This window comes from Macadamia integrifolia, unplaced genomic scaffold, assembly GCF_013358625.1.
Source record: "Macadamia integrifolia cultivar HAES 741 unplaced genomic scaffold, SCU_Mint_v3 scaffold2705, whole genome shotgun sequence".
Taxonomy (NCBI): Eukaryota; Viridiplantae; Streptophyta; class Magnoliopsida; order Proteales; family Proteaceae; genus Macadamia; species Macadamia integrifolia.
The window spans coordinates 27,997-51,078 of NW_024868900.1; the positions used below are offsets into that span (position 1 = coordinate 27,997).

Genomic DNA, 23,082 nt, shown 5'->3' on the forward strand with positions numbered 1-23,082 from the left:
TTTAAAACCAAACTGAAACTGTTGAAACGTTAATTAAACAGTTCGGTTTTGGTTTTACCTAAAAGATATTGCACTGAACTGAACTGAACTGAACCGTTTAACACCTTTACTTAGGATTGAGATATTACGCTGAAAATTACACAAACGAGTTGTCAATACTTGCTGAGGATTTAAGTAAAATGTAATTTGAATTGGGTATATTAAAATAAAAACTCATTAGGCTTATGCAGTGGATGCATAAGTTGCTTCTCCCATCAATCTTATATGATCTGAAGATAGCTCTTGCCATCACATGGTATCATTGTGTGCACGTGGTCCTTTATCATTCCCACTATAGCATACAAGTATGGCAAGGTAGGCTTCTCTTAGTCAACCATCCTTAAGACCTTTACCATTGGTTCAAATATTATGAAAGCCTTCTACTGGTCTTGCTAGAACCTAGAACTAGTCACAAGATATGGTTGCCTGAGCTGCTCTACCTTGTGGAGAGCTTGACTTCATCCATCTAAACCACTCCCCTAAAGAAAAATATAGACCGATGTCCAACCATCTTTAGGGCAATGTAGTTTGTGGCGAATTGATTAATGATAGGCCTCACCAAATCCATACCGCACTTGCTCCTCTATGTGGGCATATCCATGGTTGTATACAAATGTGGTTTGATGCAGATAAGTCACTTATTGGGCTTATTTTATTGCAAATAAGCCTCGGGTTGAGTTATGTATGTCTTGGGCCTTTGATCCCATGAGTTTTCTTTATAATATGCCACTTTAATTGGCATAAAATATGGGTAAAAAGTAGGAAAACGAGATTTAGTTGATTAGTTTAGTTAGAGTCTTGTTTTGAGTCTATTTTCTTTGTTATTTCAGTTTCCTAGTCAGTTTAGGTTTCTCAATTAGTTAAGGATTGGGATGGCCTTTCCTTTTAGTGTTTGAGTCAGTTTTGAGTCTTCTATATAAGTTTGTAAGGGGCTACAACATTGAACACAAATTTATTATTGAAAAAAAAAAAAAAAAGATGGCTTATGCTGTTGTGCTGTGGGATGCAGTTAGGTGAGATGCCTAAACCTGAGGGTGAGATGCCCATTCACTAGTTCTTCTTCCCCCTTCTTAACCCTCCATCAAATTCTCTTTCTTTTTTTATTTTCCTTTTATTTGTTTGCTGTGAGAGAGTGTTTGAGAGTTAAAACCGAGCCTATTGGAGGACATTTTCTTTATTCAGCCAGAATTTCAGCTCCTGTTTGGGATTAGGATCACTTATGATCCAATCTTACATTATTTGGTATCAGAGCCTAGCCAGACCAAAGATGGAGCCATGTGATTTTTGTGAGAAAATTTCTTCATACATTTTCCTGGAATGGGTAAATGAATTGGACATGTACTTTGACCACTACAACTTGATAGAGATGCAACGACTTCAATATGCTTGCTCCTAAATGAGTGATTGTGTTCGAATACAATGGAAAGGGCGTGAAAGGCAACTTTAAGCTCAAGGGCGTGAGCCTAGAACTTGGGACAAGATGCAGTACGAGTTGGCAGGCATGTACCTATCTAAGCATGAGCGAAGAATGTACTTCCCTCCACCAGATTTTCAAAAGCCACACACAATTGACAAGAACATGAAGGGATCATCGGCCTTTATTGCATAACGCATTGAAAAGGAACAATAAGAGACGACACCTCCGACTAAGGAACTAAAGTCAGAAGTTGAGGTTAGTATTGGTCAAAATCCAACCACTCCTACTGTCGAGGGAGAGGTAGTCATTGATGTTCTTATCAGAGAGATTAATGTGGATGAAGTCAAAAGCAATATAGTCACAATTGTGGACAAGGAGATCGAACCCAAGGAGAATGGTGCTTCAACATCTGTGATGACTATGAACAGCTAAGAGGAAGATCCTAAAGAGCTTGAGACTGAAATTGTGGAGGTCAAGAACATCGTGGTTGAAAGCGTTCATATGGATAACCCTAAAAATAATCTAGAGGGTGGGTGAATAGGTTATGCTAATAGAAATTTAAATCTTTTTGATTACTATGAATCCCAAGTGTGATTGCGAAATAAAATATGCGGAATAAAGTTCACAACCACACAAGACCAAGATTTATAGTGGTTCGACTGGACCTGAGTCTAGTCCACTCCCTACAAGATCCTCTTGTAAGGTATTCCACTGGCTCTTCCCTTTCAGTACAGTAGGTAGGGAAGAAAACCCTTACACAATCTTTTAAGGATAAGAGAATCCGTACAATCCCCTTTGCAGGTAGAGAGACGTTACAATCTCTTTTAAGGTAGAGAGACACCTTACAATCTCCTTTAAGGATAAGAGGATCCTTACAAACTCTTAAGGATGAGAGGGTCCTTACACAAGCCTAAGTACAATCTAAACTTAATATAAAATAGAAAATGGAGAAGTGGAATAAAAGAGATTTACCTCTCGTGTGGTGCGTGAATGAAATGCAATGATAATAAAGAATGCGGCTTTGAAGTCTTCTTAATACTTGCAATGCAAATGCTAAGGTGTAGATCATAGTTGTCATGGCATCGCCAAGGCGGCGATTTGGCATCCTGGCTGAAAAAGAAGTTCATGGCAGTGCTACGATTTACGTGACTCACAAATGGCGGTCGCCATTGGCTGATAGGCGTCTCAACGCCACCGCCATGGACGCCAGGTCACGCCTAATTCACTAGGCGGTCGATTTTTTGTAAAATGCAGGGTGATTTTGATAGGGCTATGTTGATTTTTGATGATTTGATGTTGTTTAATGTTGGTTTTATATGTTATAGGGTATATATTGTAGGCTTGTAGCATGCTAAATAACTTTAGAAAATAGCGGAAATAAAAAAATAGCATACTAAATAACTGTAGAAAAAAGGGAAAATAAAAAATAACATATGGGCGATTTGACCGCCATGGCAACGCCATAACAGGCGATTCATCGCCAAATCGATTAGCCACCCCTCCACCGCCTTGGATCGATTTGACGCCGTGACAACTATGGTGTAGATGAAGATTTGTAGATGGCTTTGAGTTCTTCTTGAATGGAAAATGAAGAACTTGAACTCAAGAGATGGTATAGACCAATTCTCACTTCTAATGCTCAAATAATGCTCCTCCAAAGTTGAGATTAATTGTTGATTAATGAGTAGCATTAGAAGTATTTGTAGGTGAGGTTGGGTGGTCATTTTAGGTAGCAAATTATACTCAAATGGTCATATTTTGGGTCCACCGGTCGACCGCCATCGGTAGCTAGTCAACCGCCAAAAGTCGTTGAGGCAAAGATATAGCTGTTGGAGCTCGTCCAGGCAGGCACCGGTTGACCGGGGGTTTTTTCCGGTCTACCGGGGCTTCCAGCCGGTTGACCGCCCAAGGCATGGTCTATGTTTTGATAGGTTTCTATCATATTGACCAGTCGTCAGTTTTTTTTGGCCATATCTTTTCGATCCGACCTCGGATTGACCCGATTCAAGTTGCGTTGGAATCATGACTTGATTTCCTACAACGTTCATGAAGGGTCCATCTCTTGATACCAACTTTAAGGTTACCCAAAATGCCCTTGAGTCAGGTTATTGCGGTTTTTACCAAATTTCACTAGAACATATTTTTTTTAATATGTTCCATACCGTTTAGGGACTGTCATACTTGGTCAAAGTATGTCCTAAGGTCATTCTACTATGGTGCAATGCAAATGCATGAGGTGCGTGCACGTATATATTTTGGAAGATTATATATTACATATGAAAGATTATTCTATCCTAGAAGATCTTCATTGAGCTTCTTCACTTAGATCTTTCACTTCTTGGCACTTCTTCTTCAGTCAATTCATTTGTAAGTCCTTGTCTTGAGAGATGAGCTTCATGTTTTGATTTTTTGAAGCTTGATACCATCTGATACCTTCTTTAAGTATTGATACTAACTTGTTGATACTCTTCATTTGATGACTTCAATCTTCATTTCTTCCTTTCATTCATCAAATTCGATCTTTGATATGAAGTCTCTACAAAACAGCACTTGAAGGCAAATTTTGAAATCTTTTATATGTTTGTTATCATTAAAACCAACTATATGAGTGTGGGCATATCCCTAATAGACCCTATGGATACATTTGAGGTTGTTGAAGCTAAGCATGTGGAGTTCGCCATCCCATAAGGTATCTTGAAGATCAAGCTCCTCACATTCTTAAACTACATCTTATTATCGAAGAGCTACCTGAATTTTTCTACAACATGAAGAGGGACGTGCACCATGCTATAATCACCCTCACGCTCTACAAAATTCGAGGACTAGTTTTTTTCTAAGAGAGGGCAAAGTGATGCAAATAAGTCACTTAATAGGCTTATTTTATTACAAATAAGCCTTGGGTTGGATTATGTCTGTGTTGGGCCTTTGATCCCATGGGTTTTCTTTGTAATGGACCACTTTAATGGGCCTAAAATATGGGTAAAAAGTAGGAATTAGTTCATTAATTTAGTTAGAGTCTTTTTTTGAGTCTATTTTCTTTGTTATTTCAGTTTCTTAGTCAGTTTAGGTCTTCCAATTAGTTAAGGATTGGGATAGGCCTTTCCTTTTTAGTGTTTGAGTCAGTTTTGAGTCTTCTATATAAGTTTGTAAGGGGCTACAACATTGAACACGAATTTATTAATAAAAAAAAAAAAGATGGCTTTTGTTGTTGTGCTGTAGGATGCAGTTGCGTGAGATGCCTAAACCTGAGGGTGAGATGCCCATTCATTAGTTCTTCTTCCCCCTTCTCAACCCTCCATTGAATTCTTTTTCTTTTCTTATTTTCCTTTTATTTGTTTGTTGTGAGAGGGTGTTTGAGAGCTAGAACCAAGACATTGGAGCCCATCTTCTCCATTCAGCCAGAATTTCAGATCCTGCCTGGGATTAGGATCACTTGTGATCCAATCTTACATTATTGGTCATTTGTCTTGCCCTCTCAAGCACACTTTGTACCAAGGCTCTTTTCCCAATAGCTTTCAGCATGAGGTCAGTGAAATGGGTGCACATGGAGTCCAAAATAGGTGGTTCCTGATGTTTTTAATCAATTGCTCCCTAGGCTTCTTGTACTTATTTCCGTTATTTGTCACCGCTTGGACAACGTTCTCTGCTTGCAGCTTCTATACCACCACCTTGAGCAACTTATAGATGTGCTTTGCATCCTTCCCTTGGATGCATTTACTGATTTGAGGGACATGGTCCTACTATCACAATAGACCATGTAGTTGATGCTGGCTATTTAGTGGGTCTAGCCCAATCATCACACATCACAATAAACATACTTTGGCTATAACTGCTTCAAACCCTCTGTATAGTCCTCGAGCTCTTGTCTCTATTGGGACGACTAGACATCCATAAGCTCATATGTATTGGGCCACTTCAATCCTGAGTTAGCCTTCCCTATAGTTTCTATCATGTTCTGACTTCTGATAGTAGGTCCCTTAGTGGCATTGACTGGGATACTATCATAGAAGAACCACTTGGACACGGCGTCACCCACTTTTCCCTTCCATTCAGACCACATGTGCTTAATCTTTCACTATCTGTTATCCTGTATCTTGAAGATGGTAAGATCTTGATCGAGGATTTCAATGACATCCTTTGTCTTTTGCAGCTACTCTCACACTGTGACCACCGGTGAGGAATTTCCATTTGCTTCCACTTCTTCCATCACCCATCTCTTCCTGTGCAGAACCACTAGCACTTGCCTCTAGTGTAATTGGTATAGAGGAACCAATTCCTCACTTGACCTCTCTGGCTCTAGTGTTTGCAAAAAATAAATTTCAGGAAAAGAATTTACCTTTAAATTTGAATCTTACACAAATCTTCACTCAAATCCAGAAAATGATCAATGTGGATGTGTTGTACTACTCCGCAAGGCCTTGATACAGCTGAAGATTAAGGCTTTTTAGCCAAAAAAAAAAATTAAAATTCAGGGCTTCCTTGTTATAAGGGATCTCTTCCATCTCCTTGCTTAAATTTGAACAACGAAATAGGAATGCTATATGGGTCAAATGTGCCCAAATTTATTGCAAATTATGAAGATGCCACTGACCTCGATTATTATGTAATGGAGGTTTGTGGCATTTTTATTGTTTTGGTATTACTTGAACCATGTTTTGACAGGTGAGATGAAGTCCTCTATAACATGGACACACCTATGTTTTGCCATGTGGGAATTGCTGACCTATGTAGTTCACCAACCTTTCTTTGTGTATGTTAACCCTAACGTAGGAAAAAAGAAGCATTAAAGAAATCAGCATAATTGGCATGATTATTAATAAACGATTATGTTAACAACATTAATTATTGAAAATTCTACCTAAAAATTGTTGAAGATTTGATTTGGTTAATTAAATATGTTGGGACTTTTTTGGATGAATAAATAAATTATTACCAAGGAGGAAAGAATATACAAGGGGCGAAAGGGGGAGGGGAAAGGGAAACAAGGCAAAAACCCACAAGAATACACTAAAAAACTAGGGTTGGGGAGATAATAGAAGTAGGAGACCCCAAACACAACAGTGAGGCTGTTCCTTGGAGCGTCGTGGACGATGCAGTGACTAAGGCAACTGAGTTTGGAACTAACATCAAAGTAGGTGGCTTTCCGTATCTTCTTGAAAGAGCGAGAATTAGAAGTTCATCTACGAAGATTGCACTCCATCCAGATATGGTTGATAGTACCACAAAAGGCGAGCTTTCTAGTAGTATCACAAATAGACAATCTATCAAAGTCATTTCAACCCAGATCTATTCTCTACTGAACGGGAGGATACTCTACGGGATGGCCAGCAGTTGCTTAGGAACCTGTTCTAGACAGTGGAAGAGAAGGGGCAGGAGAAGCAAAGATGATTGACATCTTCAGAACCACTCTAGCAGAGGCAGCAAGAGTTGGGGACTTAAATATGCCAGTAAATGAGGAAAGACTATGTAGGGAGGCAATTGGAGGGGCTCGCCAAGTAGTGAAATTGTGGCAGGGGATGTGGCCTTTGAACCAAATGATGTTCTGTTAAGGGATGAGAGGTCCCTTTGTGCGAATGAAGTCCCATGTAGAGGCAGAAGAGAACAATCCCACGGTGGACGAGGTCCAAATGATCTTGTATTCCTTCCCCGATGGCAAGGGGGAATGGGAGGGAGGGAGGACCGAAGGTCGGCAAGAGGAGGAGAGGGTGAGGACCAATCACCCTGAGGATGGTAGAGGAAACTTTGACAGATCTTCTCAAGCTAGAGGAATAGATAATTTTGGGACTCATCAAGGAGAGAAGGATACTAGAAGGGTGCTAGGTCCAACCAGAGAGAGGTCGTAGAGCCATTGCCAATGATGTAGGAAATGGCTCCTAAAACTTTTGATCTGGCAGAAAGGATTTTGCGCCAGATCCAAGAGGAATCAAAAGAGAGTGAAATAGTCCAAAGGTAATCATTCTTGAGGAGGGAGGAGTAGACCCAAGAGACCTAGATATTATTGTGCGTGGAGGTAATCTTCCAGATGAGCTTGAGGATGCCCATAGAATTGACATCATTGATTCTTCGGAGGCTAAGACCTCCTTCAGATTTAGAGAGGCAAACTTTTACCCAGCTCAAAGAATGGAGGAATTTGGGGTGTCCGTGCTCTTTCAGAGGAAGGAATAGATGAGGCTCTCAATAGATTTGGAGATGGCAGCAGGAAGCACGAATATGCAATCTAGTAGAGGTACATGGATTAGAGAACAGATCTGATAAGCACTAGATGATTAGCATAGGAGAAGAGGTTTCCTTTCCAAAGCTGAAGCCGTCTCCTCATCAAGTCAAGCATTGGGATGCAATGATGGGTAGTGAGCCTAGAAGAGATAAGGGGGAGGCCCAAGTGTTAGACTGGAAGGAAAGAGAGAGCCCGCAATTTGAGGAGATGGGCTTGGCAAGAAACAGAGACGCTGGAAAGAAAGAGATTGGATTTAAGGAGATTTATTCGCAAACCTGAGAGGGTCTCAAAGAGGGAGTACAGAAATGGATGTTTGAAAGTTCATTGTGTAACAATTGTTCATGAGATGCTGGTATGTTGTTATCATAAGATTTCTTGTTCTATACACAAAGTCATGTTTTTAACTGAGATTAATTAAAAAAATTCAATTATTCATGATTTCTGGTTATGTAGGTTTGATGGTATTTACAAATCATTTTTTAGTCCTAGAGAAACCATTTGTTCCTTTTGTCGTATTATTTGATTTATGTCCCACTTCTTATGGTTATTTCACTCCGATTCATTTTTGACAACATTGACATGTTCCATTAAACGTGGTTCCTATACTATGGAGTAAATTTTCAAGTTATAATGGTTTGCTGGTAGAGTTTCTGTTTGAGAGTTACCCATAAGTAGGTTCTGAATGATGTGTAATGTATCAATACTTAGATTCGTCATTGCTTTCTCTACATTGTGTGGAAAATTTAACTTGGAATATATGCAGGGAGTTGAGGGCCGCTTGCCTTCTGAGTTGTCTGGTGGAATGAAGAAACGAGTGGCATTAGCTAGATCTATAATTTTTGACAACACAAAGGAGGCAATAGAACCAGAGGTATGTATAAGTTTATCTGTAATCCAGTTTTTTGGTGGCCGAAAATTTGGTTAGTGATTTGATGATAATAGAGACATGTTTTAGTAATTGAAAATTCATATTTATAGGAAATTCCAGTTTTGATTCTTGTGGCAAGTACAAATTTTAGTCTCCTTAATGAGTACTTGTTTTGAGTAATATTTAAGTTGTTCCTTTTATATTTCCTTGTTGAGTTTGGAAGAGTTATTGGGAGTCTTTCTGAAGTCAAAGTCCTAATAGAAATATTTTTTTTAATTTGATTATTTGAATGGTTGTCAGCCTAAATGTGGCCATAAATGTGGATGTATGTTAGAATTTTAATTCATTTTATGATTCCCTTTGTTTCCTTCTTCCCCCTTTTTAATGGTTAAGATGGTGGTTCTATTGCTTTCAGGGATTGATGGTTAAAAAAAAAATACAATTGTTTCATGCTTCCCTTCTTTTTTTCTCTTTCTTTGATTTTGTGTAATTCATTTATAGTTCTAGTTGGCCTGCTTACCCAAAAATGTAAAATGTTCTAGTTGGGGCCATTACCCTCAGGCATGGTTTAAGATCCTGCTAATATCTTGTTTTTTCAAAAAGGCGAGACAAGATGAATGGTGAGGTATAAATTGTACAAAAACTCGACTGAGATCTCGCCAAATCTTTTCAAGCCTTCAGTCATTCATGTGGTTAAGAAAGTCTTCGTTTTCTCGAAGTATTTGTTGAAAAAATTGGGATTGGTTTTTTGATGATAAGAGAATTGAGAAAACTTCCCAGACGAGGGCGGTCGAATTCCAAACCTTTACTCTCAAGTATATCCATTACCAAAAAATGGACATCACTTTGGGACATATGCGGTTAGCCTGCCCCGCGTGGCTAAAAGTAAGCCAAGTGACTGCCTAGAAATCATTAATACCCTGTGCATAAGTGGTGTACATTTGATTAAAGTATCGGGATAATTTCCAGTGAAGGATAAACCACTGGACAAACTCTCAAGACACAGATGTCTTGTTCCAGCCATGGGGAGGGGTGATGTGGCTAATGCAGAATGTCTGTTTGGTAATTTTACCAATCTTGATGAGGGGGGATAGTTTCATAGGGACTATTAACAAGGACCATCTTGTTACGGATTTGTAGGAGGGGTGGAAGTAGTCAAGATTTCAATCTGTTTATTGACAGTATTGTCTTTTTCTCGTCCAATCCAACCAGGTGGTGTTGTATGATGAACCTACTGCTGGGCTTGATCCAATTGCATCTACTGTAGTTGAAGATCTCATCCGCTCTGTCCACATGAAAGGTCAAGATGCAGAGGGGAAACCGGGGAACATTGCATCCTATGTGGTTGTTACTCACCAACACAGTACCATAAGAAGGGCTGTTGACAGGTACTGCTTCTTCAGAACATTTCAATCCTTCTGACATGTTTCAATCTAACCATAGGTCTTCCACCATAGGCTATTGTTTCTCTATGAGGGGAAAATCGTCTGGCAAGGGATGGCTCATGAATTCACCACATCAACAGATCCAATTGTTAGACAGGTATACTTTCTTGTTTCATCTGATGTTTCTCTATGATACTGTGTGAATAACGGAGTAAAAAAGACAGGTATAGTGAAAGAGGAGGATTAAAAAAACAGAACATCTTTTCAACTTCATATCTTATTTTCTGATGAATAAAAAGTTTATTATTCTGAGAAAAAAACATTGCGACAACCACAAACACTATTAGTTTATGAGAGGGTATATGCTTGCTACACAGCAAGCACTTCTCTTATGATTCACATCCCATGGCAGGGGCCTTGAGTTTCGGAAAGGAAAGGGATTTCCAAATAATTTTTAAGAAAGAGAGGGTTGTGCTTGGTCAGGTTGATGTTGAGTTAGTACTAGTACTGTAAAATACTAGAATGCCATGAAATATCTTGGAGAAAATTCCCTTTTAGAGGATAGCCAACTCCCTGGAATTCTACATCAGCGCTCCCTGGCTTGAAACAACTCAATCATGTGTTTTGTAGTGGCGAAAAATCAACATTTGGCAGGGTAGCATCCATCTTCTGGCTAAAATAGAATTCTGGGTGCACACAGGAGTTAGGAAGAAAATCCATAACCCCTGGGACCTCTCTCTTCAAAGAAGTGTGGTGGATCACAAACTGTGTCTTTTACTTCAAGAGTAGCATCCTGTAATGGTTCTAGCTGCAGGTGCAGTGTCATTGAAGTTTTTCACAAGCGTGACCTCATCCTCTTCATCATTGCTTCAACTGTTTCTGTCCCAGCTTATTTGATTTCTGTATGTTTGTCTTCCTCTTTGGTATCAGTCAATGAAACCTTAAATAGAACTTGAAACTCCTTCAGTTTCCTCGTCCTCATCATCATTTGCAACCTCTCTTTAGTTTTCCAGAGGATAGACATCATAGTCTCCATCAGTGTCATTTTCTCAAACTGTTGTAATGACTACAGTAGTCTTCTTCTTGTTGGGAGAGAATTTAGTAATGTGTCCCATCTTGGTAGAAGCACTTGATACTGTCGCGACAGTCTATAGGTGTTTTATGCTTGTCCTTACCGATGTCTAGGGGTATACCCTTAACAATGCCAGCTGTAGGATTTTTCCTGTACTCTGGCTAGAGAGCTGAACCTCCTAGAGGGGAGTTTGAGATTCTCTTCTACATGTATAGTTTTATGGAAGCAATCCTGGAAGTCCTACAAGTCATGGACGTTGATCTCCTTTGTGATCTTTGGATTTAGTCCTGATCTGAACCACGAAATCAACTGAATGTCATCATCATTGATCTCTGTGCGTGAAACTAATGCATGAACTGCTTCATATAACTAATAGGTTATCCTGCTGTAGGGCATTGAGCTTGTTGTGCAGTTGAGCTCTAAATGTGGAGGGAAGATATTTACACCAGCTCCTCCATCTCCCACCATGTGGTAGATTCTGTGCCATGAACTCGAAGGCGCTGCTCATACGATACCCACCGCTCCTTGGCTGGATCTACTCGCTTGGCTCATGGGAGCTTAAGTTTCCTCAGCTCTGTCAAAGTATGCCAATCAAAGTAATCATCCTGGGAGGTAAGCCAGTCATAGAATACACGGGGATCGAGTTTCCCATTGTATTTTTCGAGTTCCAGCTTAACCTTTTCTATAATGTCAGCCCGTCAAATGTTAAAACCTGATTCAGCTGGTGCACAGGGCATCCTCTAGAGTGGCCTAATGTGTCAGGAGTCTCTGCGGAGCTCCCTAGAAGTATTGTTTGCAGTAGAATGGGGAGGCAATGCCTCATAAGTTCTGTGGACATCATGGGTTTCAGGTTGGGGATGATGTAGATCCCCATCATGGGATCCATTACTGAAGGAGGAAGCAGCAGCCTTGAAGCTACCGCCCAGCACAGGAAGCTCCCTTATGCTGCTATTTTAGTTTCCTATTTTAGTAGTATGGTTATGTTTTTAGGAAGTCCTATTAACTGCTATTTTGTTTCCTAAATTAGAAGATAGAGGTAGTTTCTATTTTGCATTAGTTTCTAATTTGAATTAGTTGCTATTTTGATTTAGCTTCTATTTTCTTTAATTTCTATTTTGTGTTGCTTCTATTTTGTAATTTCCGACCTCTATATAAAGAGGGTCTGCTGTAGACACAAATGACTATTGAAATAATGAAGTTTTGCTTGCTCCATCTCGTGAGAAAGGAAGACAACAGCTGGGATAGCTATGGATGAGATACCTAGGCTGAGATAGCCTTCCCACCCACAACTATCGTGTTGGACATCTTCTTTTCTTCTTTTCCGTTCTTTGTTATTGTTTGCTGTGAGAGAAGAGTGAGTGAATTAAATCAGATCTATTTGAAACACAAAAACCAGAATCGACCTCAGCAAGGAAGCTAGGGATTGAAGCTCCATCAATTGGTCACCTCTCCCAAATCTGAAGTCTGATCAGGAAACCCTTTCAAGGTTTTATTCCAGCCTCCAAGAGGGTCACTCGATCCCAGCTTGGTGATCATCTGTAGTGTTTTGCTGCTGCTCTTGAGGAATCTCCCAATTTCCTTATTTGACGACCTGAAGTCAAGAAGGTGCAGATCTTCCCAACCAGCCAGCAGTTTTCAGAGATCTTTTGGGGTTTTGTTCAGCACCCTGACCACCCTATTTGATCCAGGTTTGGGTTCATTCTGAGTTTTCCCCTTACAACTGCAGGTATCACTAATTCTGGCCTGGCCGAAACCCAGATCTCTCTAGGGCATCAGTTTCTGTTATTGGTTTTGTTGCTGGTTTATTCTCTGATGTTATAAGTAAATATTTGGGATTATTTTCTGGTTCTTGTTCCCCTTGTTTGCTTCTCTTATTCTGTTTTCTGTTAGTCTGATTTGAGGGAACAGATTTGAATTGGTTTGGGCTTAGCATATTGGGAGTCGTTTACTTTGTGTAACCTACTCCTACATTAGGGGAGAATTAGAAGACTTATCCCTTTGCTGTTCTAGGGCAGAAACTTTATTAGATAGTTGCTTGACTACTTCAACAAACTGATTAGGAGTATTCTGGAGGCTTAGAATTCCTAGTATCACTGCTTCGAAATGGATTTGATGCCAAAAATGGGGTTTCAAGATCACCTAAGGAACTAGTGTTTAGAAACCTCAAATAAATGCAGAATCGCAGGGATTAGGAATGGTTCAGAACTACAGAAACTTGGAGAATAATATTCAGATAACCAACAACCATAGTCGATAGACCATTAGGTAGGGAGAACAATCCAGCAAAGTTTAATAACAATCCAATGGTCTGATTTCTTCCCCTCCCCCACCCCCACACCCCCCCCCCCCCAAAAAAAAAAAAAAAAGAAAAGAAAAAAAAGGTACTGGAGAATCCTATTGGTGTAAGGAAAACTCAAAACCCAGCTAAAAGCCAAGCTTGTCAATTTGGAGTTGAAATCGAAAATTGAAACTGGCCATTTAAAACCAACCGAACGAAAGAAGAATTGGTTTGGTTTTGGTTTTAAAACAAAGAATCTTTTCTCAGTTCGGTTCAGTTTCGGTTTCAAGGGTGAAACCATTCAGTTAGAATCAAATCAAACCAAATTTACTATTTTCAAACCGAAGTGAAAAACCCATGTACATAATATGTCCCGTCTGATGGAGGGCTGTGGGGGAAAGGAAGAAATCTTTGAGAGAACTCAGAGTTGCAGGGGAGGGAGGGGAGTCGCACAAAGAAAGAGGGGGAAGGAGGTCATATGACCTTGCAAGTACCCATCTGACACTAAACAATTCAATTCAATCCATTCTCAAATCTGTCTAATAATTTGGGTTCCACGCCTTTACATAATAAACTGAAATTAAAACTTGCCTAATTAAAATCTAATATTGAAATAAAGACTTCTAATTTCTTCTTAAATCTTAGACTAACAACATAGAAACACATTAAAACTAAAATTGGAAAATTCTACTTGTCTAATAGCTACACAAAATAAAAGATTACAAATAATCCCAAAATAAATAAAGACCTAAAGATCCTAGTAAATTCAAAAATCAATTTAAACCTTTGTTCGTCTTGGTCGAGATTGCCCGAACGGTTGGCCCAATCCAGCCTTGATTTTGCATCAACTCCCCTGATATTGAGAAAAACTCGTGTTAAAGAAGAATAATAATAAAAGCTCATGAGCGGGGGTGAATTGCTCCTTGTCTGTATAGCGGAAAAAAATCCAAGCTTTGGAGGTGCATTCAGGTCTGAAAAATCATGCAGGAGAACTAATTCTTGATGGTGAACAATTGGCACTACATTGATATCCATCATTACTTGATCCAAGATTTTCTTACGTCCCATTGTCATCACATTTTCCACAATAGGACGGTCTTCTACTTGTGTTGATGCATTTGGTTCGTCTTGTGGTTGTACTTGTGGTATCACTTTCTTTGACTCAAGCAATCCATGAGGAGTAAATTTCTTAGGCATGTGGTAAGCCTAGAGGGTGCACATATTGTTGTCATGATCAAGGATGCTGTCTCATTGTTCCAATCAACCTCGGCCCAATTTAATGATGCATTGAGGAGAGTCATACACTTCAGAAGAAGCACCATCATAATAATGAGAAACAGAGAATTCGACGAATACATCATCCTCTGACTCAAAAATAATCCGATTGGTCTATGAAAACACATCCACCACGGATCTTGGGATGAAATTGTCACATAGTCTCCCATCAATCAACAAATTAACAAACTTTCCATTAGGAAAGCGAACTCTGAACTTGAATACAAAAGATTCCATACCCAAATTTGTATTCAGGAGTACTTTGGATCCACTATGGAGAGAGAACACTTAAAGTAAAGGTTTAATAGCGAAACAACAATAAATGGAAGTGTAACAAGGGTGGCAGAATCGTAATTAAAGTGAAATCCTTAAGTGAATGGTAGGATTGTAAATATGTTAAAGTTCAATTTAAACCACAAAGGGATATAGCGTGTGCTCCTGAGGGGTAGACATAACAATAAAAGGGAAACAAGAAGAAAACAATTAGGACATATTAATAAAAGAGAAAGGAAGGGGTAAATAGGGAAGAATAAAACAAATTAGAGAGGAAATCGATTAAAGGGGGTTGAATTCAGTCACCGACACAGAGAGGTGTCTTCTTCCTCTGGAGATCGAGAGTGACAGTGGCTGTGGCTGAAGGCAGCAAGAAGAACTGCAATCCAACCTGCGACAGAGGAGGGAAGTGACTCGAAAGGGGTTGGGAGACTCGCGGCAGGAATTCGAACCAGGTATGGTTTTCGGTTTCTCTCACTCTCTCTCTCTCTCTCGTTTTATTTCTTCTTTTTCTTTGATACTTCCTGTACTCTCTACTTCTCGTCTTGTCTCATCTCTTTTTTTTTTTCTTTATCATTCGATCTAGCAAAACCCCAGAGAGGGTCACTGAAGTCACCGAAAGGGGAAAAAGGAGAGGCTGTGGGAAACTGAAGGGATTTTTTTTTTTTTTAAAAGAGGGTGGAGGCATTTGCTGTAGAGGGATCAAAGGAAGGGGAACATTGGGTTTCTGACTTCTCTGTTTGTGTAACAAAGTTTCTTTTCTTTTTATTATTATTTTTTTCAGTCTCGGCAGAACCAGAACAGAGAATGGGGAGAAGATGCGAAAGAAAAGAAAATGAAGGAGTCTTTCGGCTCTGATACCACTTGATGGAGGGCCGTAGTGGAAAGGAGAAATCCCTGAGAGAACTCAGAGTTGCAGGGGAGGGAGAGAAGTTGCACAACGAAAGAGGGGGAAGGAGGTCACACGACCTTGCAAGTACCCATCGGGCACTAAACAATTCAATTCATTCCATTCTCAAATCTGTCAAATAACTTGGGTTACATGCCTTTATATAATAAAATGAAATTAAAACTTGCCTAATTAAAATCTATAACTGAAAATAGAGACTTCTAATTACTTTCTAAATCTTAGACTAAAAAAATGGAAACACATTAAAACTAAAATTTTAAAATTCTACTTGTCAAATAGCTACCCAAAATAAAAGATTACAAATATTCCCCATATAAAATAAAATCATAAATATCCTAAAAAATCCAAAAATCAATTTAGACCCTGTTCGTCTTAGTCGAGATTTCCCGAAGGTTCGACCCAGTCCAGCCTCCATTCTGCATCACCGTCTTATTAGCATCTGTCCTATAGAAGTTCAGTTACAACTTCTCCCTTTTTTTTTTTTTTCCTGGTAAGTAGTATGAATATGGCCAATGCTTTCTTGAAAATTTGTACCTGTACACTACATTAGAGCTCCTCGATCCCTTCCTCATAGATGATTACATCATCGGTTGTACAGTATATGCTCTTCAACCAATACTCAAAGAAAAAATTCCAGAATACTAAAAACACCTCGAGATCTGCTTGATGAACCGAATATGAAACCAAATACGAAACCAAATAAAAACCGAAACTGAACCAAACTGTCTCAGTTTGGTTTTGGATTTGAAAATGTGTTCCTATTCTTGGTTTGGTTTGGTTTTGGTTTTGGTTTTGGTTTTCGGCATTCTGTATCTTGAACTGAACCAATTGGCACCCTTACTAAAGCGTAATCTGTAGTAGGGAATTAAAGTTCAGGACTTGAAAATTAAATTCAGGTTGCAAGAAGAGAATTCAAGGGAGGAATTAACCCAATACTCAGCAGCAATTTAAATTGGAAAATCAGGAACAGAAATTCGACTTCAGAAGCCAGCAATTTGAGAAGTAGACATGCAATAGGATTCTGAAAATTGATTTAAAGGATTAGGTTTTGAATTCAGAATTTGAGACTGGAATTAGAAACTTGAATTTAGAATGTTAAACTGAAGGATTAGGTTTAAACTATCGGTCTGTATCGTAGCAGCCGATATGTATTGGTATGGGTCGATGCCGATACGTACAATACACTATTTTTACAAATGCAGTGTATCCTAACGTATTGATACATAACCGATACTCACTGATACATAACCAATACACAACCAATATGTACTTATACTTGAGATACGTATTTATTGAACCCATTTATCTTTCGAAACAAAGCTTGTTCTTCTCACTAGTGGTACTTAAGTTTCCCAAATTTGAAGCATAATTGCACAATTGATATCCCTGTCATTTCTTGGACTTGGGGCTTTGAATCATTCATAGAAAACGATTCAAAATGTACAATCAAATTGATGTTTAAGGATTGAATCATAAAAAATCATCCATTGATGCTAAACATAGTACGAAAACAGGTTAGTTGAAAAAACTAGAATTTTTTTCACAAATCTTTGTTTTCTTCTGTTTTTTCTGTGTTTGGTAGATTTAGGTAAAACAAACACATTGCATCAAACATGAATTATTGTATCAATTTGCTCATAGATTTTAAATTTTCTCAAAAAGTTGAAAATAGACTATTACTACATATAAGAAACCTCATCCTTTATAACAATGTCAATTGAATGTAGTAGTTTCTCAATACGGTCCTCTCCATCGACCAGCCTACTGGAGGAGTCCTAAATGTCTAAGATAGTTGATAAAATAAGGAAAACAACTTGAAACTAGGCCAGACTCAGAGAGTCCTCGTGTAGTAATGAAAAGTAAAAGGAAGAAATAAAAAACTCCAAGTAGCCCTACAGTTCTGGGTTTAAGAAGAACTAGAAATAAACCGATCTTGAACCACAGACCAGGTTTGAACCTGAAAACTGATTCAAAATCGAACCAGACCAAACTGCAGACTACACTGGCCTGTGTTTCTCCTCTGGTGAAATTCTGCATCAAGTCTTCGTTGGTTCTATGAATCAGTAAAGTTCTTTAAAATAATGAATAAATAAGTAAATTGTATTCCATATGCGTTCAAATGTCCACCTGCAATTCTTTGTTCTGCTGATAAAATCCAGTTGACTTTTTTTGTTTATTTTTTTCATTTTTTTTTTTTTTTTTTGCGAAAGTGGGGGGGGGGGGGGGGGAATGTGTGTGGAGGAAGAGTATTTCAGTTAATAAGTTATAGTATCCATTTGTTTATCATATTAACCATTCAACAAAGGTCTAATCTTCATGTATCTGGATTTGCAGTTTGCATCTGGAAGCTTAGATGGGCCGATTAAGTACTAGTGACAGGTATTCTTGGTGTCCATGTGATTTGTAGCATTCACTGTTCATGGCCGCTGGGATGCTAATGTACATGAATTCAATTGTTAAGAGGGAGGTTAAATGGATGTTTTTGTGCCCATTCTGCATTTGAGGCCCTCCCAAGTGTAAGCATTTTATAGGCATCATCGAGCCAAAGTATGAAAAGTTCACGTCCATGGCCTCGAGAAGGATTATATTCCAGCGGTGCCAGTTCCAACTTGATGAATATAAACTGCATTCTGATAAGGTTGGTGACAGATTAGATTATTCTGGTTGGCATGTCTTCTTTTTATCTTTTGCCATTTTTGGGGGTAGGGTGGGGTGGTGGTTAGAGTCCAGTGAAGCAAAATGAAACAGACGAAGCAGAAACTGCAATACGTGTATTAAGTTATAATGGAGGTATATGATTTGTATTACCTTAATGTACTTTTTTTAGAGCTGTAATTCTTGGTACTGAAGAATATTGTTCAATCTCTCTCCCTGCTTGTGTGCTAGACTGGAGTTTAAACTGGAAAAGGGTCTAGATGGGTGCAAAGTTATTTCCATGTGAAAGTTGCTTGTAGGTCACAGACCTTAATCCATGTTTAAACTGAATTTAGTTCAAATGCTTCCCTTAATTACTCAATGTGCCTAGACTAATTTGATTCTCTTGTGTGCGCATCCTTTACATCTCTCTGCCACGATGTAAATGGATGGTCGAAAATTTGTATTTAGGAGAATCTGTATTTGAAAAAATTGAATCTGTTCAAAAGCAAAGCAAATGTGGAATATTTCAATTAGAAATTGGATATTTTAGATCGAATTATAAAAGTATGATTAAATCATATTTCTTATTATTAAAATACCCTTATGAATTACAAGTAATTAAACAAGAAATTGAATGAAATAAATAAAAAGTTCTTGAGGACATCTGTATAATTTTAGAACAGTTCAATATCAACCACAGTGGGGTTGTGGATTCAGCCATTCACTTTCTTGAATTTTCTTTTTCTCCAAATTCTCGCTGGTCAATGCTGATGGTGAGACAACACCTCTCCACTCCACTCTCTATCAGGGATGTAAAATAACAGCCAAAATCAGTATTTGTGTCAGTATTCTTTTAGGAGAATCTATATTTGAAAAATCAATCTCCGGAAACTATCCAAATCTGTTTGAAAATGTCATATGCAATCCTGCCCCGTCCCTTTTTGCAAAAATCCCTCTCTGCCTACTCCCCCTCTTAATTTGCGACTCCCTTCTTACACACTCTAACACCATTAGATTAGATTAGATTAGAATCCCAATAAATTAGATGATGCTTAGAAACATCTCACTCTCAGTACTGCCTTACTATATACAAACCAAAGAAATCAAAGACTATCCTGTATGGCTTAATTTGGTAGCGTATAAACTATAAAACAACACTACACATCATCTCTACTCTCAATTCCCACACCCCCAAGGGCTTGTTTGTTTCAAAAATCAGCCCTCAGTGGCCGGAGAACGTAGTTCCTCACCCGAGGTGTCAAGAAGAAAGCAAACACACTCCCATAGAAAGTAACCAGAGCACTCACCCAAAACACCACACCTGAAATCAATCCCTTCTCCCTCTCTGCCTCGAACATCTCCCCTGACGCCACCGGGAAATTTCTCTCCGCCCGGCAACCTTTGCTATTCATATCATTCACACAGAGCTCCGGGTTTCCAAAGAACGCACGGGGGAATCTCTTCTCACTTGGAACCAACCCAGAGAGCCGATTATCAGAAAGATTCAACAGTTGCAGATTTCGCAGATCCAAAATGCTTGACGGAATTTGACCAGATATCCAATTATGCGATAAATCCAAGGTTTCTAAGTTCCACAGATTGCGAAGATTTGCCGGAATTTGACCCACAAGGAGGTTGTATGATAGGTTCAGGTACTGTAGTCCTTGCAATCCAAATAGCCCTGTCGGAATCTCGCCGCCTATTAGGTTGTCGGAAAAATCTATACCCACTTGGGACAAGAGTCTGTACTCAAAACCCAATTCGTGGTTTCCTTGAAGATTCACAGAAACCTTGATTTCGACGCTTCGTTGCAGAGGAGGCATTGTTCCACATTCGCCACTGTTGAAGTAAGAGCTAATGTTGAAATTCCCATCTGGGATGAAGCCCGAGAAGTTGTTGGATGACAAATCGATGAATTGAAGAGATTCAAACGGGAATAACCAGTTGGGTAGTGCGCCATTGAAGTTGTTATGAGCTAAAGAGAGGGATCTGAGATTGGACCACTTCAATATGGCCTCGTTTAGTGCTCCAGTGAGATTGTTAAAGCTTAAATCAACTATCTCAAGCGATTTACAACCAGCCAAGGTGAGTGGTATCTCTCCTGAGATCTTGTTGTTGCTGATATCCAAAATCTTCAAGCTGTCTAATGCGTCGAGTTCCGGCTGGATTTCGCCAGAGAGGTTGTTGCTGTTGAGCTTCAGTTGCAGAAGCTGAAAGCATCCAACAATGTTGAGAGGAATCGAACCCGAAAGCGAATTGAAAGACAAATCAATCGCTTGTAAGTAAGTCAGATTCCCAATTCTCACTGGAATCTCTCCCGTTAACAGATTGTGTGAAAGAAACAACGCTTGTAAGCTCTTCAACTCTGTAATACCCACTGGTATTTCACCTGAAAACCGATTGTAAGATAGATCAAGAAGTACAAGACCAGATTTTTCTGTTGTTGCTGCAATTTTACTCGGTAGGGGGCCGGAGAAATCGTTGGAACTCAGGTCCAAAACAAGTAGCTGCTCCGAAAATATGAATCTCGGCGAAATCTCATATTTCAGGCCATTGAAGGAGAGATTGAGCTCCTTCAAATTTCCCAGAGATGAAATGCAGGTGGGAATCCCTCCGACAATTGAGTTATTTGCGAGATTGAGGACTACGAGCGAATCTACTGAAGCAGAGAAGCAAGGAAGAGTTCCCGAAAGCTCGTTTGAAGCAAGATTAAGAGACACCAACGGTTGATGAAAATCCAAAAGCGTTCCGGACAAGAGATTGTAGGAAAGATCCAAATGTGTCAATGATTTCAAGTATAACAAGCTATCAGTAATCTCTCCGCCAAACGAATTCGACCCAAGATCCAGTCTCTGAAGATTTGATGAAAAGTTCCCAACCCATGAAGGAACTAGGCCTCCTAACTCATCATTTTCTCTCAGAACAAGCTCCTCCAGGAGATGAAGCTCCATTAGCTCATCTGGAATAACACCTTGAAGCCGATTTTGGGCGAGATCTAGGGTTTTAAGAGAATTTAAACTCCCAAAACACGAAGGGATTGAACCTGAGAAGTTGTTGCGAGACAGAACAAGTGTTTGTAGTGAGGATAGCTCGCACAAGCTCGGGTGAATCAGGCCAGAGAGGTTGAAGGAGCTGAAATTGATGGAAACCACCTTGTGGGTTCGGTTCTCACAGGTTATCCCTGTCCAATTGCTACATATGGGACTAACCCAAGTGGATAAGCTTTGGTTAGGATCGTTAATTGCTGACCTGAACTTGAGAAGTGAAGCTCTGTCTCTGGGATCGATATCAAACTCTGGCTCTCGGATTGCAGCAATAAGGAAGTTGAAGCAAAGAAACTGCAAGATGACTGAGGAATGAAGCAATCTGGGGGCTTTACGGGGTAGGAAGAATGTAAACATTGTTGCCGCCATTAATGGAGTACGAATTTGCACAAACCAGAACATAAAATCGGGAGAGAGAAGTTAGCTTAGAACTTACTGATTCCCTCTCTACTGAGAACCGACATTCTTTATTCTCTACTCATAAATCACCATTACTGGATGGATTGTTGAAGAAAGGAAGAGCGGAACAAAAATACCCAAACTTCACTTATTCTATTTTTTTTATTTTTTATTTTTTTTGGGAGATAAAAGGCTTTAGCTTTTTCTCTTTTTCTTTTTATCTTTAGTGCTGATTCCAAGATGTCGGACTCATGGAGGTTGCTAATGGTAACTAAAAATTGGATTAGGACAATTTTTGGGACTAATAGAAAGTTATTCCAATCCAAGTATCCAACGGTAGCCATGGGATTTCTTAGTTTTGAATTTCTTTTCTTTATTTTAAGCTTCTCTGCTATGGCTGTAAAAAGCCGTGCAGGAAAATTTTAATTTAATTTAATTTTATATTATTTGAGTGTGAGAAGGATTACTTAAAAGTAAAGTAAAGCAGAACCAAGCTTAGGTTTTTTTTTTTTAGAATATAACAAAGCTTTGGTGTGGAGTGGAGTGGGGTTGGACGAATTTGTGCACGCATTCCTAGCAATTCCATTTTCTGAATTTATCAGAGGAGGACAGAAGTTGTGAACGTTTTACCGAAAAGAAAAATAAAGACAGAAGTTCCGAACCAGCAAAGCGACGTACAAAAAGCTACTTTGTTGAGAATCTCTTTTTGTTTCACTGTCTTGTCCATTGACGATCACAACATGATTCTATGGGATATATTATTATTATTATTATTAGGCAAAAGTTTTTCTGGTCGGCACTACAGCTAAACTTATAACTGGTCGGGACTAATTTCATCCTTTGAAATGGAATCCTAAAATCCCAACCGTTCGTTACGATACCTGCCCCAATACCTTTTTTGGTGGAAATACCTACCCAATACTCAGGACACTGTTAGCTACACCATCCTCCGCTCAAGCATATCGTCTCCTGGCTTCCCACCACTGTCGAGCGAAGACCAACTCCGGATGGCCAGCGGCTCCGGTGAGGCCATGCCTTATCTCTCTCTTTCTCGTATGGTACTCCTAGGTCTCGCTCTCTGGTCTCTCGACGCTCACCCCTGTTCTCTCTCTATCGGCATGTACCTGTTCCACAGACTCAATCGAGACTATTAGACCTTAGGTCCTTCTCCTCTTTTCCTCCTTTTTCTTTTCCCTATGATGTCTTGCCCACATATCTCTGATCAAACCATATCACAGCTTCAAGTTTTTTTACCAAAGGTGTAGATTGAT

At 39.3% G+C, this 23,082-nt stretch overlaps 2 protein-coding genes across 2 annotated transcripts in view; one reads left to right on the forward strand and one right to left on the reverse strand.

The window, feature by feature from the left end:
* LOC122067090 (protein TRIGALACTOSYLDIACYLGLYCEROL 3, chloroplastic-like) overlaps positions 1-18,593 on the forward strand; it is a 38,016-nt gene extending 19,423 nt beyond the window's left edge. Inside the window, exons 7-10 of the mRNA XM_042630939.1 lie at positions 8,434-8,541; positions 9,751-9,926; positions 9,996-10,080; positions 18,066-18,593. Of these exons, the coding sequence (XP_042486873.1) occupies positions 8,434-8,541; positions 9,751-9,926; positions 9,996-10,080; positions 18,066-18,104 (408 nt within the window). The 3' untranslated portion in view covers positions 18,105-18,593. The remainder of the gene's footprint in view (positions 1-8,433; positions 8,542-9,750; positions 9,927-9,995; positions 10,081-18,065) is intronic.
* Positions 18,594-19,388: 795 nt separating this feature from the next.
* Positions 19,389-21,975, reverse strand: LOC122067092 (receptor-like protein CLAVATA2). The gene has a single exon (XM_042630941.1). It carries the CDS (start codon positions 21,812-21,814, stop codon positions 19,577-19,579), a length of 2,238 nt encoding a protein of 745 aa, XP_042486875.1. The 5' UTR covers positions 21,815-21,975; the 3' UTR covers positions 19,389-19,576.
* Positions 21,976-23,082: the final 1,107 nt, after the last annotated feature.